The 16826-nt window shown below is 44.6% G+C and overlaps 1 protein-coding gene across 1 annotated transcript; it reads right to left on the bottom strand.

The window, feature by feature from the left end:
- Window positions 1–2546: 2546 nt before the first annotated feature.
- On the bottom strand, window positions 2547–16512 carry itgb2 (integrin, beta 2). The gene is made up of 16 exons (XM_069155214.1): window positions 16453–16512; window positions 10669–10720; window positions 9809–9906; window positions 9225–9420; window positions 8893–9063; window positions 8579–8820; window positions 8247–8405; window positions 8047–8142; window positions 7867–7956; window positions 7616–7753; window positions 6117–6307; window positions 4864–5096; window positions 4427–4646; window positions 4113–4327; window positions 3833–3999; window positions 2547–2931 (listed from the first exon to the last, which is right to left on the bottom strand). The coding sequence occupies exons 2-16, from the start codon at window positions 10715–10717 to the stop codon at window positions 2866–2868; spliced, it is 2331 nt and encodes a 776-aa protein (XP_069011315.1). The 5' UTR covers window positions 10718–10720; window positions 16453–16512; the 3' UTR covers window positions 2547–2865.
- Window positions 16513–16826: the final 314 nt, after the last annotated feature.

Genomic DNA, 16826 nt, shown 5'->3' with positions numbered 1-16826 from the left:
TGTATATTTATTAACACACAACATCACTTTATTTATTAACACACAACATCACTTTATTTATTAACACCACAACATCACTTTATTCATTAACAACATCTGTTTATTGATTAACACAACATCTGTTTATTTATTAACATCAGTTTATTTATTTACACCACAACATTGCACTTTATCAGTGTTGTTAATAAATAAGTTGCAACGGGAGCTTTAAGTGTGAATAATTTACTTCTATTCACTCCTCAACATGATTCCAGCTCCTGATTGTATTATATTGATGATTGTCCTTTGTTCACTTTAACATTTAATTAATGTCAGTGTTTATAAGACGCAGGTTTTAGTTTTCTATCATTGAACCTCTTCCTCCACTGGGCAGCGGTTCTCACAATACCAGTGGAGTTATTTACAACATTAGCTCCCTCTTCACAGCTGGTTTAACATTATCATGGTGGAGGTTGACTGTAGCACCATGAATTCAGAGATTAGAGCCTGAACCTCCAGACCAGTCAGTCAGGTTCTTCCTGATTAAAGTCTGGATGATGTCGGTCTGCTGCTTCTTCACTCATTACAAACTGACAACACACTGCACCACAGAGGTTTAAAGGAGGAGAGCAGCTGATCTGATTGGCTGATTGAAGTCAGCTGTGACACACCTTATTATATCTATCATGTTTGCCATACCTAAACTCACCGCTGGTGCCAAGGCACAAAGTGCGCTCTGCTGAGGCCAATGGAAATACAACCCTCTATGTCCTGTATTTAAGCCTCACTGAGACCACATGTCTCATCTCTACATTCATCTTATGACAATCAATCAATTAATGGACTAACTATGGAGAATGTGAACACATTAATATCACCTCTGGATTATTTAAACATAATTTCAGAAAAAGATACATTCAGGCCACAACATGAGACTTTTAAAATCTTATTTCTTTTTTTCTGCTCCATAATCTTCCATCTTTAAGTCCACTGTGTTTTTTCTGCTCCATCTTCTGTCCTTTCCTTTTCCTCCACGCACCAGACGGACACTCGATTTCTTTTCATTCTTCAGCAGAAAAACGTTTTCTTTTATTCATACATTTATACTTTCTCTAAACTTGGAAATGCTGCTTGTTTGACTTGAAATGCCTTTTATTTGCTTTTAGTTGGATTTTACTCCACAGGAATGAATAAAACATTGGAGCATCAAAATAATGCAGAATCATGAATATTTCACAAGTGTCAGTTGTACAGTCGATTTTTACCATTTCAATCCAGGCAGGAAGAAAAAAACACATCCAGTGTGATGCTCGTGATGCTGCTGCCTCCAGTCGCAGATTCATTTCTGTCAAAGGAACACACACTGAATGTGTTCTTCATGAAGTGACTCCATAAACTGAAATACTGATGATTAAAACTGGAACCACTCCAGCACCAACTGCTGCTTTTAAATCTTTGCATTTGTACACATTAAACAGCTGAGACTTGTGTTCACTTCCTGCTGAATCAGCAGCTCCTCCAACTTTTCCACCTTTGGTATAGGGAGGCGACACATGGATGAACCAGACATGCACACAAACACATCACTTCCCTGATTTCTAAAGCAGAGTGTGCAGCTCAGACTTCAGACAGCTGCAGGTGATGTGAGGAGGAACTCATGGAGAACACTGTTCTCACTCACTGACTCCGCTGCTAGTTTTGCAGTCTATAATAAAGGCACAGAATAAATGCATATTCATGAACTTCATTTTAAATTGTGAGTGATGAATTTTTTTATAATTCAGTTCAAGCCGTTTTCATGTTAATTATCTTTTCATTTTATGATGAATTGGTGAACTTTTCCTTGGTGAACCATTCCTCCTTCTCCACCCTCTCTATCACCATCCTCCTGCTGTCTGACTATTGTCTGAATGCTGTCTGACTGCTGTCTGACTGTTGTCTGACTGCTGTCTGACTGTTGTCTGAATGCTGTCTGACTGTTGTCGGAATGCTGTCCGACTGTTGTCGGAATGCTGTCCGACTGTTGTCTGACTGTTGTCTGAATGCTGTCTCACTGTTGTCTGACTGTTGTCGGAATGCTGTCCGACTGTTGTCTGACTGTTGTCTCAATGCTGTCTGACTATTGTCTGACTGTTGTCTGAATGCTGTCTCATTGTTGTCTCAATGCTGTCTGAATGTTCTCTGACTGTTGTCTGATTGTTGTCTGAATGCTGTCAGACTGTTGTCTTAATGCTGTCAGACCGTTGTCTAAATGTTGTTTGACTGTTGTCTGAGCGCTGTCTGACTGTTGTCTGAATGCTGTCAGACTGTTGACTTAATGCTGTCTGACTGTTGTCTGAATGTTGTTTGACTGTTGTCTGAGCGCTGTCTGACTGTTGTCTGAATGCTGTCTCACTGTTGTCTCAATGCTGTCTGAATGTTCTCTGACTGTTGTCTGATTGTTGTCTGAATGCTGTCAGACTGTTGTCTTAATGCTGTCAGACTGTTGACTTAATGCTGTCTGACTGAATGCTGTTTGTGTGTTTGTGTTGTTCGAAAGACTCCAACAGAATGTCACACAGGAAAACTTGAAACCAAATACCACTGTGTTTAATAGAGCCGCCAGTGAATGCTGTGCATCATCACATAATGTACCACTATAGTCTCTTACTGCAAACATTATTTATATATATTTTCCTGATGTATAATTATTGGAAGCAAAGAGAAAATATTTGTACATATGTAGCTCATGTGCAGACAGTACCAGTAATTCATCAATAAGTAAGCAGGTCAACATTAATACAGTAGATATGTCTGTGAATGTGGAGATAATATTTGACCATTACAAACAGAAATATTGGTGATACAGCACATGTTTTGAGTTACTGTGTGCTGTGGTGGTATCATTCACTCTCCAGTGAATGTCGGGTTGGCCACCGTCGTGGTGGCGTTCTGGAACAGCGGGTTGTCGGCCTGTAACAGACGAAGAGAGCCAACTCATTACAAAGATTGTTTTTTAATCTATTACATTAATTCATTTTGTTTTGTTGTCACTGAAGCTCAAGATTTCACATCTAATGGTCAAAGCAAATTCTCGCAGAATTTTCTGACCATGTTCACCTCCACAGAGAAGAAGAACCACAGAGTGACTGAGAATAATGTATACTTACACATCTTTATTGCATCAGACTTTATCGTTGTTCTTCTGAACAGAAATGCTGTCTAATTTCAGTCTCTTCGACTTTAAGATGTCTCCAGGATTTCACAGATTTTTTGGGATTGTTGTTGTCAAAAATATTTTATTTTGTGGTGTTCTTTATCGAAACCTGTCATAAAACCTGCCAATTTGTGGAGTTTTAAGGGGTTTTTTCTGGTAAAATTGACAAAAAAAGTCAAGGAAGGACATTGTGCTTACTTTAAAACCTCAACCTAATAAAGAGTCATATGTAATGACTTCCTTTGATAATCAGTGAACTTCACATCTCAGAAATATTTTCAGTTTCAGAACCATGGGACTCAAGTGACATAATTTTACAGAACAGTCTGTGACTGTAGTACAATACACCACAGATATATGGCGTTTATATAATATATCACTATCTTGTTTTCTGGGATACAGAGGGAGATGTTTTTTTTCAAGTTCAATTGATGCAAAATACAACACAAAATACAAAGTCATCACATTTCTGTGATTCACTTCCAACTGATCTCTCCTTATTGAACTGTTGTTAGATAATATTTAAATCAGCGTTGTTAAATTATCATGAAGCTGACATGACAAGGTGTCATCATGTAGCCATCATGTTACATCTCACAGTACAGAGGATAACACAGTTTGTATTTCTGAGCTCAGTAATGATAGAAACACTCTCACCTCTGCCCATTTGGATTTCTTCTTTTCATTCTCAAACTTCTTGAACTCCTTCCGGTCTTTCATGAAGATCAGTAACTTGATGAGCATCAGCAGCAGGATGCCGATGATGGCCACCGCGGTAATGGAGCCTGCAATGATGGCAGTGATGCTGGGCGGCTCCGGGCAGTCTGCAGGAGGAGTCACAGTACAGATGTGTCACACCGCTCCTACCTCTGTGCTGGAAAACTGTGGCTGTCTCGTCATCATGGCAGCAGAGTGAACAATGAAACTCTGCTTTTACCTCTCTGCCTCATGATTTCAGCCCGGTAGTTGTCCTCTCCCACCAGCTGGTCCAGCTTAAATCGGATCCAGCATCCCTCGCTGTCCTTCTGCAGGCACTCCTTCTCTGAGATGGAGAACTTGTCTACCATCTCATGATAAACCTTCTGGCTACAGGACTCACTGCAGTTCTTTCTGAAGGGACCCGAGGCGAAGCCCATGCATTCAATGCAGTTCCTGAGAAAAGGATGAGTCACAACGGTTTAGAGTCAAAGATCCGTCTACAGTCTGGTGAACAGAACCTTCAATCTTGGTGTGAAAGTGGGCGGTCCTTACAGTTTGGTCTGGCAGGGGTCGGGGCAGCCCAGACACCTGTGGCATTGTGGTCGCTGGTAGCCCTCCTTACACTGGCAGCGGTTACATCTGCAACTCCCTCGGCCGTAGCACACGGTGCCGTTGGGGGTGCGGCAGCCCTCCTCGGACACCTTGCACTGACAGGCCGAGCCCTCGTAGCCCATGTAACATTTACACTTTCCACAGGCGCAGTCACCGTTTCCTGCAAGCAGTGAGGAGCAGAGGAGTCATGGAGCCTCCCACATCCTGACGACACAAATGTTCTCTGTGATGAGAACTACTGGGAGCTTCCTTTCAGGGACAAACCAACACAAAGCAGCAGGTTCCCACAGACAGATGTCACGTCCTGAGCTGAGAAACACTGTAATAAGAAAGTTATTTATTTCAGAGGAACTCTTTGAAAACGAGAGCCGATCTACCTCCACACTGTTTGTTCTGGAACTTCTCGCAGTGTTCGTTGTCGCACTCGCAGAACTTTCCGTAGTAATTCGCTCCGCTCTCCGAGCTGTGGCACTGGCAGCGGCCGCACACGCAGTCTCCTCGGCCCTCGCACTCGGTGCCGTTCTGCATCTGACAGGCCGCTCGCAGGGAGCTGTCGTCTTTGCCGCCGACATCGCACTCGCAGAACTGACCGACGAAACCGTCACCACACCTGAAGGATGAGAACACAGAGAACCAGCCTGTTTCCTCATCACAGGAAGTATCATTCTGACGGAGGCTTCACGCCTGCAGCGTCCTCATCCATTTCCTGTCAGCGCGACCTCTCAGGAACACCTCCAAGGAAAGTATGAAAACTCTCCACTCGAAGATGACCTCATGACCTCATGATGACCTCACGATGATCTCACGATGACCTCATGATGACCTCATGGTGACCTTATGATGACCTCATGATGACCTATTGGTGACCTCATTCAAACGTTATTGTGACCTCACAAACCACACCTGGATATAACTCCACAGTTCAAGCAACGAACGACCAACTTTCACACAAATGTTCAACTGAATAAAACCATGAGCTGAAAGGTCAAAGGTCAGCTTCACTTTGACATCATAACATTTCTGTTCATTATTTAGCACCGTCACTGTACCTCCACCTCTACTCCATCACTGTACCTCCTCCTCTACTCTCTCTACTCCATCACTGTACCTCCTCCTCTACTCCCACTACACCATCACTGTACCTCCACCTCTACTCTCTCTACTCCATCACTGTACCTCCACCTCTAATTTCTCTACACCATCACTGTACCTCCACCCACAGATGACACAACGGTGGTTGGACTAATCACCTCCAGGGTTGAAGTCCAAAGACTGACAGGGTGGTGCTCAGACAAGAACCTCATCCTGAATTCCACCAAAACTAGTCATCATAGACTTCATTAAGAAGAAGGCAGATCCAGTTCTGCTGCACATCAACGAGGACCGTGTGGAAGGGGTCTCTGCTGCCCCCTGCTGGACACCTTTAACCCAGAGCCATATGAGACCTGAACTGTGTCCAACATGAACACTGAGCTCTATATTATACAAACGACATCAAAAGAACAGGTCATTTTACCTGTTGGAATGTTTCTCTGTAGATTTTTCCTTCATGCAGCCAGTAGAAGATTTATAATACATGATTTTCAGTACCTGCCCTGAGTAAAGCTAACACCAACTGTATTGTACTTACTTGCAGGTACCACAGGTGATACTTCCATTCCCCCCGCAGTGTGGGTGGAGTTTCTCCTCGGGGACGTGACACTGACACTCACAGCTGGTGGATAAGGTCACGGTCAGCGTGTCTTTAATGCCCAGAGGTCTGATGGTTAAAGACGTCTCATCCATGCATGTGTCTGCTGTCACGGTAACGTTGAAAGAAATCTGAGGAGAACATTTAGTGTTCAGGAGTCAGACATCTACACAACAGACTGTATTTATTATTAGAGAACAATGTTCACTCATTGTTATCCTCCTCTGTATTAATATTCATCTGGTCTGATGGTCAGTTATCCTCCACCCTGACCTCAGGACATCCACCAGGACAGACCTCAGTGTCTCAGAGAGCAGGAGGATGACCTTCACACTCAGGAGGATGACCTTCAGCTCTCTACATTCTGCTGGGAAACTTCTGAGATGCTCCCATCATCACTGAGGGCCGTTGGTTTCATGTCCAGCTGCACTGAGAGCTGCTGTCAGTTTATCTCTGTTGGACATGTAGTCATGTTTTCACTGACGTGGTTCCAGTGTGAAGAGTCTGGATAGGAGTCAGCTCAATGAAGTCTGATCAGAACTGTTCTGGTCCCTATGGACCACATCAGGATTGAGTCAGGAGATGGTCCACAGCTGGACTGATAGTTTACCTGTCCTGCCCTCACCTGGTTGAAGTGATGTCAGAGGTTTTAAAGGTCCATAGTACACAAGCTTGTAGGAGAATACCAACCCTACCGGTGGTTTCAGGAGGTTGCTATCAACCAGAGACCATTGGACAGTACCAGTGACAGGCCTGTGATGTCACAGTGATAACAACAAACACATCATTTACGCACCAAAACTACTTGGTTAGGATTCTGTAAAATGTTACATAACTAAACTTTTAAAAAGTCAACCTTCGTCTTCACATGGGACACGAGCAGCGGTGAGTCTCTCCCTGCCTGGACTGCTGGAGGTCAAAGGTCATGGTTTGGTCCTCTGAGTGTCTCCCTGCCTGGACTCCTGGAGGTCAAACTCCACCAGTTATCTCAGTGTTGTTAGCTAAAGTCACTCCTTCTTATTAGTTTTCTGGAGGTCCATCTGAAAATAATCCCTCATTCATTAGAAAAGAAGATTCAAGAAGACCTGTTTTTGGGGGCGTGTCTGTTTGATTGACAGGCCTGTGGTGCAGTCAGGTTACAGCTATTGGTGGGGGGGGGGCGTAGTATTGTCAGGTTTCCAATCAGATCAGTCAGATCCACCGCTGGCTCCTCCCCCAGCTTGTCCAAATATGGTCACTTCCTGCTCCAAACCGCTCCGAACTAGCAAGATGGTGACGGACAGAATCTGAACTGGAGGATTCATAACGTTCACAAACCAACGATGACATCACTGATGGATGATGACATCACTGATGGTGGCCGTTTCCACCTGACACACCTGACTGACTAATCCTGAGCTTCATGTAACACCACCATGAGAAGTGTAGAAGTCACTGACCTCCTGTCCCTCATGTACTTTGTCACACACGCCTCTGCTGTCGTCTGTCCGGTCTGCGTGCTCACATATGGGCGTGTACACCACCGTGACCCTGTCAGGAAGACTGTCGTGGGTCACTGTCACTTTGGAGGACAAACTCTGTGATGGATCACACACGTCACAAAAACAACACAAAAACAACACACAATCATTAGGAAGTGATGTGATAACAGCTTACAATGTGTGTGCAGGAAGCACGGCGGTGGACTCACCTTGTAGGCAGTGTCAATCAGCTGCACCACATTTTTGGAGTCTGCAGACAGAACGCCCACCTCTGACTTCGGGATCATGTTAGAAAGCTCCTGGAAAAACGTGAAGTGAAACATCTGTTAGAGAATGCCTGTGTTGGGTCTTTGATCAGAAGACAGAAAGGACCGGTCCGGTTCATTCACCCGGTACACGTCCTCCACGTTCTTCGTCACTGCAAATATGGGCTGGATGTTGTTTTTGGCCAGCGCCACGGCGAGTTGTCCAACAGACGGGTAGTCCTGCACACACCAGGGTCACACACATAATCAGTTCTTATTCCTTCTGTTTCCTTCTAAAACAGCTGTTTGACCACTGAAACAAATTCCCATCATTCCTTGCATACCATTTCACTGCTCTTGCTGTAAAGGTTGTTGTCCATGTGGCACTGTCCATCGTTGGGTTCCAGAATACCGGCCAGCTTTCCATCTCCGGCCATGTGGAAGCCATCGTCAGTGGTGAGCACGATGAGCCGAGTGCTGCTGTTCCTCCAGCCGATCCCATCCTGGACAACAACACAACCTCACACTGTGTGTGTGTGCATGTGTGTGTGCGTGTGTGTGTGTGTGTGTGTGTGTGTGTGTGTGTGTGTGTGTGTGTGTGTGTGTGTGTGTGTGTGTGTGCTTGCGTGCCTGCGTGCGTGCGTGTGTGTGTGTGTGTGTGTGTGTGACCCCTCACCCCACACACAGCGGCCTGCATCATGGCATCCAGACTGCCTTCAGGAGAGTCCAGGTTCCCGGAGATGAACTGTTTGGCCACTGTGTTCCTGAACACCTCCTCTTTGGGCGTCATGCTGAGCACGTGTCTGTAGCCAAAGGCAGCCTGACAGTGCTGGTCACTCTGGTCACATGGCCGCTGCAGTTTGTCCTTGTTGGTGTTGGTGAAAGGAAGAACGATCTTATCCACAAAGGCCCCGAACCCTGCAGGCAGACAGTCTGTAAACGTCTGATCATCACACATACTGAAAACAGGATATGACATCACAGTCGCACCTATCTGAGCATATTTGGTGTTTTTCCTCAGTGCAGTGAAGAGATCTTTCCCCAGTTCTTTGACATTCTTCAGGTCGTCTTTCATGGAGTTGGACAGGTCCATCAGGTAGTAGAGGTCCACCGGGTAACCCTCGGCTCTCTTGAAGGATACCCTGAAGGTGCTGGGTCGCCCTGCAGACACACAACTCTGCTGTTATCAGGTCCCACTGGAGCATCCAGCACATTTCTAATGGTTTGTTTTACAGTTTTTTTTGGTGATTTATTTTTATGACACCAGCTGCTCTGGTTCTGCTGAGACAGAACCGCTGGCTTCCCTTAGTGAGTCCACTAACCAGGTCGCAGCTTCAGGCTGATCCTCTGTGGACTCATCTGGACCGGTTCCTGTTGGTTGACCGACTCAGACAGAGGACGTTCCTCCACGATGTCCATGGTGTTGTCAGGGGAGACGATCTCTCTGCAGCCCATCGCTGTCAGCTGAGCTCTGGTGTCGCAGCGCGCTGCTTCCGCCAAACCGGCTTTGGTGAAATTCTGCATGAAGAGAAAACAAGAAGGTGTTGTTTTCAGTATTACTCTGTTGTGCTGGCTCTCTGCGTACATTCAGTATAATGATGGGCTCTCCCACAGGCAGCCAATGGCCTCATGATGTACTGATATATTGATATGATATATATCAGTGAATATGCCACAGTGTAACTGTGCTATGGTGAGAGAGTGAGCCAGCACAGGTCTGCAGGGTCAATGAACATGTTGGGTTCACAAGCACAGACTACTGATGTGATGCTGGTTCTACTGAACAGTCTCTGAGGCCTCCTGGGTAACATTCAGGCTGTCTGGAGTGGTTGGTGACGGCAGCTGTGTGCTGCAGTAACACTGGAGCAGGACAGGATGCACATGTTACATAAACGGTCCTCCTCACCAGCTGTTGGCACCACGCGCAGTACGGCCCAGATCCGATACAGTCATCGCAGGAGTTGATCTGCGACTTGATGCAGACTTCCTGTTGTTGGCACAGCCCTGTAGAGGAAACCACAAGCAGGCTCAGAGAGGAGATCTAAATCTGCAGCGCTCCAGAAGCTGAAGTCATGAGCTGTGTGCACGTCACAGTGCTCCACATCGTTCAACAGGAGCACCTTCACATCAATGATGCATCCACCTCACACCACATACAACATGGGTCCCTCCTTCCACCCTCATCCAGCAGCTCCTACTGATAACAACCTGCTGACTGGGTTGCAAGTTTGATCCTCTATTTTGTCTTTTTTTTTTTAAAGAAAATGTTCTTCAGAGAAACAATTAAGTTCAAAGCTTTGACTTGGTTAGTTCAAATTTTACTTTTTTTTACTTACTTTTTACTTTCTATCACAATCATTTCAAATCTTTAATATCATGAAAAATATCAGTAAAATGACATGAAATCAATGCAAATCTAATCAAAGCCAGAAATTCAATGAAGAATGTACTTTATTTAGTTTGTCATTATGTGTTTTTCCTGCTCGGATGAAGACCTGAGAGGCTGAAAATGACGGATGTTTAAACCTTATTTTTACAAGCCTTTAGTTATTCAAATAACGAATTAAATATTTTTTATTAATAATTGTATATTAGTTCATATTTTTGGTTTGCTCTTTGATTACAGCATCTCAACCTCAAGAGACAAAAATGCAATTACTCAAGAGACAAAAATGTCCAACGAAATACACATTTATAGATATATGTCATATGAAATAAAAATATAATGTTGAAAATAATGCAGTGAGTAATGTTTTTAAAGCTTACCGTCTCTACCAATCAGCAGGAGCAGAACTAACGGCGACCACAGATCCATGTCCTGGTGACAAAACACAGACAAGAGAGGTCAGAGGTCACAGTATCCGTACAGGTGGGTCAGAGCATCCATACAGGTGTGTCTGTACAGGTGCAACATTTCTAAATCCTGTTTACTGTTTTTGGTTTCCCTTCTCGTTATTATTATTCAAATTACGAATTAATCGTTAATCGAATTCATCTCTGCCTTTCATCCTCTGAATTTATCCTCTGGTTAGGTTAGGTTAGGTTAGGTTAGGTTAGGTTAGGTTAGGTTAGGTTAGGTTAGGTTAGGTTAGGTTAGGTAGTTACTTTATTAATCCCTGAGGGAAAAAACAAATTCTGGTACCAAGGATGTTGAGGATACTGAGGATGGTGAGGACACTGAGGATACTGAGGATATTGAGGATGGTGAGGATGGTGAGGATACTGAGGATACTGAGGATACTGAGGATGATGAGGATGCTGAGGATACTCAGGATGATGAGGATGGTGAGGATACTGAGGATGCTGAGGATGGTGAGGATACTGAGGATGGTGAGGATACTGAGGATGGTGAGGATGGTGAGGATGGTGAGGATGCTGAGGATGGTGAGGATGGTGAGGATGGTGAGGATGCTGAGGATACTAAAGATACTGAGGATGGTGAGGATGCTGAGGATGCTGAGGATACTGAGGATGGTGAGGATACTGAGGATGGTGAGGATACTGAGGATGGTGAGGATGGTGAGGATGGTGAGGATGCTGAGGATACTAAAGATACTGAGGATGGTGAGGATGCTGAGGATACTAAAGATACTGAGGATGGTGAGGATGCTGAGGATACTGAGGATGCTGAGGATACTGAGGATGCTGAGGATGCTGAGGATGCTGAGGATACAGAGGATGGTGAGGATGCTGAGGATAATGAGGATACTAAAGATACTGAGGATGGTGAGGATATTGAGGATGCTGAGGATGGTGAGGATATTGAGGATGGTGAGGATGGTGAGGATACTGAGGATGTTGAGGATACTGAGGATGCTGAGGATGCTGAGAATACTAACGATGCTGAGGATACTGAGGATGCTGAGGATACTGAGGATACTGAGGATGCTGAGGATACTGAGGATGCTGAGGATGCTGAGGATACAGAGGATGGTGAGGATATTGAGGATGGTGAGGATAATGAGGATACTAAAGAGACTGAGGATGGTGAGGAGGGTGAGGATACTGAGGATGCTGAGGATACTGAGGATGATGAGGACGGTGAGGATATTGAGGATGCTGAGGATGGTGAGGATATTGAGGATGGTGAGGATACTCAGGATGATGAGGATGATGAGGATGCTGAGGATACTGAGGATACTGAGGATGGTGAGGATGGTGAGGATGGTGAGAATGGTGAGGATGCTAAGGATGGTGACGATACTGAGGATACTGAGGATACTGAGGATGGTGAGGATACTGAGGATACTGAGGCTGCTGAGGATAATGAGGATAATGAGGATGCTGAGGATGGTGAGGATGGTGATGATCCTGAGGATGGTGAGGATGGTGAGGATGTTGAGGATGTGGCGACGGTGGGATTCTCTGGTTAACGGTGGAGAGCATTATTACTGGTGGACGTATGAACTACTTGACAGAGTTTGGGGACAGTTTGGTGATGTTGTATTTGAGTGTCGGTGTTTATCCTGTTTGTTTGTTTTTTAACAAGGTTTTTATTGAGGGGGTGTTATGACCCCTCCCTTCCTGTCTGCTGAGGCTCATGTGACCTCTTCCTGCCTGAGCCTGCAGTCAGACAGGGTCATTAAGGTGAAGTGATGTCCCCTGTGCAGGTCTGGTTCCCTGTCTCTCTCTCTGAGGCTGCACATCTCCTGGTTTGGTTCGGCTGATGTTTTCCTTCCATCTTTAACGCTCCTCTTTGTCTTGAGCACTGAGCCGGTTTGCGACAGCGCAGAAAGCTCTGAAGTGACACAAAACATTTACTTTTGATACTTGAGGTATATTTTGCCTCCAGTTCTTTTACTAAAGTCAGATTTGTACTTTTTCATGGTGTTTTTACTATTTGTACTTAAGTTGAAGGCCTGAGTGTGTCTTCCACCACCGCTGCTGCTGCAGAAGATTTTAGGAGGCTGCTGACTGATGGAAGAAACTACAGAAAAAATCATCCCTTAAACTGGGACCTAAAGGTTCTGACAGTAACCATCAGGGGCAGATGACCAGCTCTCACTGGCTGGAAAGTTTTCTGGCCCACAGTTCAGCACCGTGTGATGAGCATTTATGAGTCTTTTCTGAGAGCGACACGTGACCTCTGCTGTTTGAATGAGTGTCAGACAGGACACGGTACAACCTGTTGTTGCATCCACATGAAAAAACATCTTAAATACTAGAATTTAATTTAAAATCCTGACGGAATGGATGCAACTTCTCTGCGTAGCTGCGAGGTTAAATAATCTCCAAATAATCAGGAGACTGATTAAAAGTGTTCCAACAGACATGTTAACGTCCGTCCATCGAGAGCAGTGGTTCTTAACCTGGGTTCGATCGAACCCCAGGGGTTCGATGAGTCACTCTCAGGGGTTCGGCAGACACACACTGCGGTCAAGTGAGCCGCCGCTTTAAAAATTAATGACCGTCTATTCCTTAAGGTGCGTTCACACGCTCGGTGTGAACGCCGAGCGTGTGAACGCAGCATAACGGTACAGTGGCTTGGATAGCCCTACGGTGGCTTGGATAGCCCTACGGTGGCTTGGGTAGCCCTACGGTGGCTTGGGTAGCCCAAAAAGCACGGAGAAAGCTAAAACTTATGCTGCGTTCATACCGAACGGGGCGCTCAGTGTGAACGCACCTTAAGGAATAGACGGTCATTAATTTTTAAAGTGGCGGCTCACTTGATCTGCGAGGTAGTTTACATGTAAAGTCAATGCACAGACGCGAATGGTTGCGAATGACGCGAATTTCCGTCGGGCAGCGCGAATGACACTGGAAGCGGCCGTCATTCAGACGCAGTTGTGCGACTACGGATAATATTATGAACCCAGACACAACAAGTATAAAACAGAAGTAGTGGTTAGTTCAATGGTGGATGAAGGAAACGGTACTGTTTTTAGGGAGATAAGGCACGGAGATAAGCCCCCGCCCCCTTTCAGGCGCGAATGCCGCAGATTACCCACATCCATTTTCAAGGGCAGCTCACTTGACCGAGTATCAGCGGCTGACGGCTCACTTAACCGCAGTAAGACACACGCAGTACAGCCCGGTTCACACTAGCAATGTCGGCCGTTTTTGTCAGCTGTCAAAACATTTTCTACAGACAATTTGGCAACACACAATTTTTTTCAAAATAAATTCAGCCCACGTATTATTCGTGACGTCATGCTGTGCTTGGCCATCATTGGCTGCAACTGATCACGCCACATTGCGCTCTGTTGTTGTACGCCATTTGTGATTTTCAATCCCTTCATATTAACATGTCGAGCAAAAAAAGAAAGTGGTTGGATGAATACGTACAATATGGATTCACGTGTAAAGAGGAACGTGATGGGAGTCAGCGTCCTCAATGCATGATTTGCAATGCCAAGTTGAGCAATTCTAGTCTAGCACCGGCAAAACTAAAGGAACACTTCCTAAAGCTGCATGATGGGAAATACAAGAACACAACACTCGCTGAATTCAAGGTGGAGAGAGTCAGACTCCATGAAAAGGCGACTCTGCCTGTTCTCAGCTTCGTACCCATTGACAAACCGATCCTCACAGCATCGTACGAAGTTGCGTACCTGATTGCAAATCATTCATTGAGTTATGTTTTTGTGTGAAATTCATGTTTTGTTGGTTTTGTTCTTTGCACACAGTAATTTTGTGTGCAACTGATGCATGGTTCATTTTGTGCACTAATAAAATATATACCTATGTTTTGAAAAAAAAATCATATTTTATTTTTCCAATTACGAAGGGTTCGGTGAATGCACTGATGAAGCTCGCAGGGTTCAGTACCTCCAATAAGGTTAAGAACCACTGATCTAGAGGTTGAAGGCACTGACGACGAGCTGACTGCAGCACATTCAGAGGGGTTTGTAAACGGAGAGTTAAAAACCTGACGACATTCAGGTCTGAATGTATCAAACATGACGATTCTTACACTTCTACACACACAAGTCTCTGCTGCTTCCTGCATGTGAAACCCACCATCCGTGTGTTTGTGTATGCGAAACATCCACCCATCAGACCTCAGGGAAACAAGAGTCATAGAGTGAGAACACAATTTCCGGTGAAGTCAGGCTGCTATTTCACAATGTGTCAACATTCAGCACCATAAAAGGTAGAGGAGAAGAGTGAAGGGTACGTTTCCGCTTTTTGACTCAGGCTGCAGAGAAAGAAGACTGCAGTCACCTTTAAAACCAAGTTAAAACTGATCAGAGGTGAAACAATACCGCATTTAATGAGGTTTACAGGACTTATATGTTGAAGTAGGAGGAAAACTGTCCTGTGGTCTGATGGATCACAATCTGAGATTCTGTTTGGAAATCATGGACCCTGCATCCTCCAGGTTAAAGAGGAGAGGGACCATCCAGCTTGTTATCAGCGCTCAGTTCAAAAGCCAGCATCTGTGATGGTACAGGATGCACATGGTATGGGTAGCTTGAACATCTGGAAGGAAGCATTAATACTGAATGATATATTCAAGTTTTGGAGCAACATATGCTGCCATCCAGACAATGTCTCTTTCAGGGAAGGTCTTGTTTATTTCAGCAGAACAACATCCAACCACATTCTGCACGTATTCCAACAGCATGTCTCTGTAGTAGAAGAGTCTGCTGATAAACTGGCCTCCTGCAGTCCAGACTGTCAATCATTGAAAACATCTGGAGTATCATGACGTGAAAAATATGACAAAGGAGACCCTGAGCTGTTGAGCAGCTGAAATCCTTTTTCAGGCAAGAATGGGACCACATTTCACTTTCAAAACTACAGAAACTGGTCTCCTCAGTTCCCAAAGGTTTACAGAGTGTTGTTAAAAGTAGAGGTGATGCAGCTCAGTGGTGAACATGATCCTGTCCAACTTTTTAGAGATGTGTTGCTGCCATCAGATTCAAAATGAGCAGATATTTTTTATAAAACAATAAAATTCCTGTTTCAATATATCATAAATTGTCTTTGGTCTGTTTTGAATTAAATATGGATTTACATTTTGCACAGTGTCCCAACTGTTTTGTAAACAGTGTTATAATACCTACTGTCGGTGATGAAATACTAGAAATGAACAGGCTCTTATGAAAGTTTTAGTTCAGTCAGCAGATATTGTGGGTGAACAAATCCAATACGTTGGCAGTCAACCTTTTAAAGATCCATTGTAACTTTTATATACAGAAAATTTGATCTGAATTTGCCTTCAGATATGAAAAACAGAGCTCATTTGTTCAGCTGATATGTGACAATTAGTCCTGCTGATAAAACAGCATCTTCTTTTAACAAAGTTTTAACAAACCACATAAAAAACATTTCTTGGTATATTTTCTGTCAGTCGGTTTTCATCTAACTTCCTCTCTAAAAAGGAGAAGCTCATCTTCCTCTTGGTTTGGTATAGTTCTCAAACTGTCACCGAGCGGCGGTGATGTTATTCTATAGAAGTCTGACGCCTTGGTTCTGTTTGGATCAGAGAAGTCTTCAATATCTGATGATGTAAAATGTAAAGAACATGTTGTCCATCAGCAGCTTTAATAACAATGAAGATCAGCTGTTCTTTTACAAAAACAAAGAGTTTGAAGGCAGACTTACCAGAAAAAAGGAAGCTGCAGCTCCGGTTGACAGTTGCACTGAACGCTGTCTGAGGAAAGGATCCGCCCTGCTGACAGGAAGTGTGACAACCGAGCACAGCTGGTGAAAAGAGCAGCGAGGGGCGTGGTCACGGAGACGCCTCACATCACAGCTGAAGGCAAAACTAAATCACACGGACCTTTACCTACTGCAGGCCAGTTAGTGGGTTGCAATGTGTTCCTTTTGAAAGGTCAAAGGTCACTGAAACCCCAGAATCCCCATGCCAGGTGGGTACATGTCCTGCCTTCTTCATATTTTACTACAGTAGCAGTACCGTCAGACGTCCTGTATGTCAGAGTGAAGACATGATGACTGACAGGTACTTCAGGATCACG

Source organism: Embiotoca jacksoni, unplaced genomic scaffold (genome assembly GCF_022577435.1).
Source record: "Embiotoca jacksoni isolate LCO1_2020_lvr unplaced genomic scaffold, fEmbJac1.0.p SCAF_2, whole genome shotgun sequence".
NCBI classification, from domain to species: domain Eukaryota; kingdom Metazoa; phylum Chordata; class Actinopteri; family Embiotocidae; genus Embiotoca; species Embiotoca jacksoni.
The sequence above is the reverse complement of the archived record's forward strand: the minus strand, read 5'-3'. Positions and strand labels throughout refer to the sequence as shown.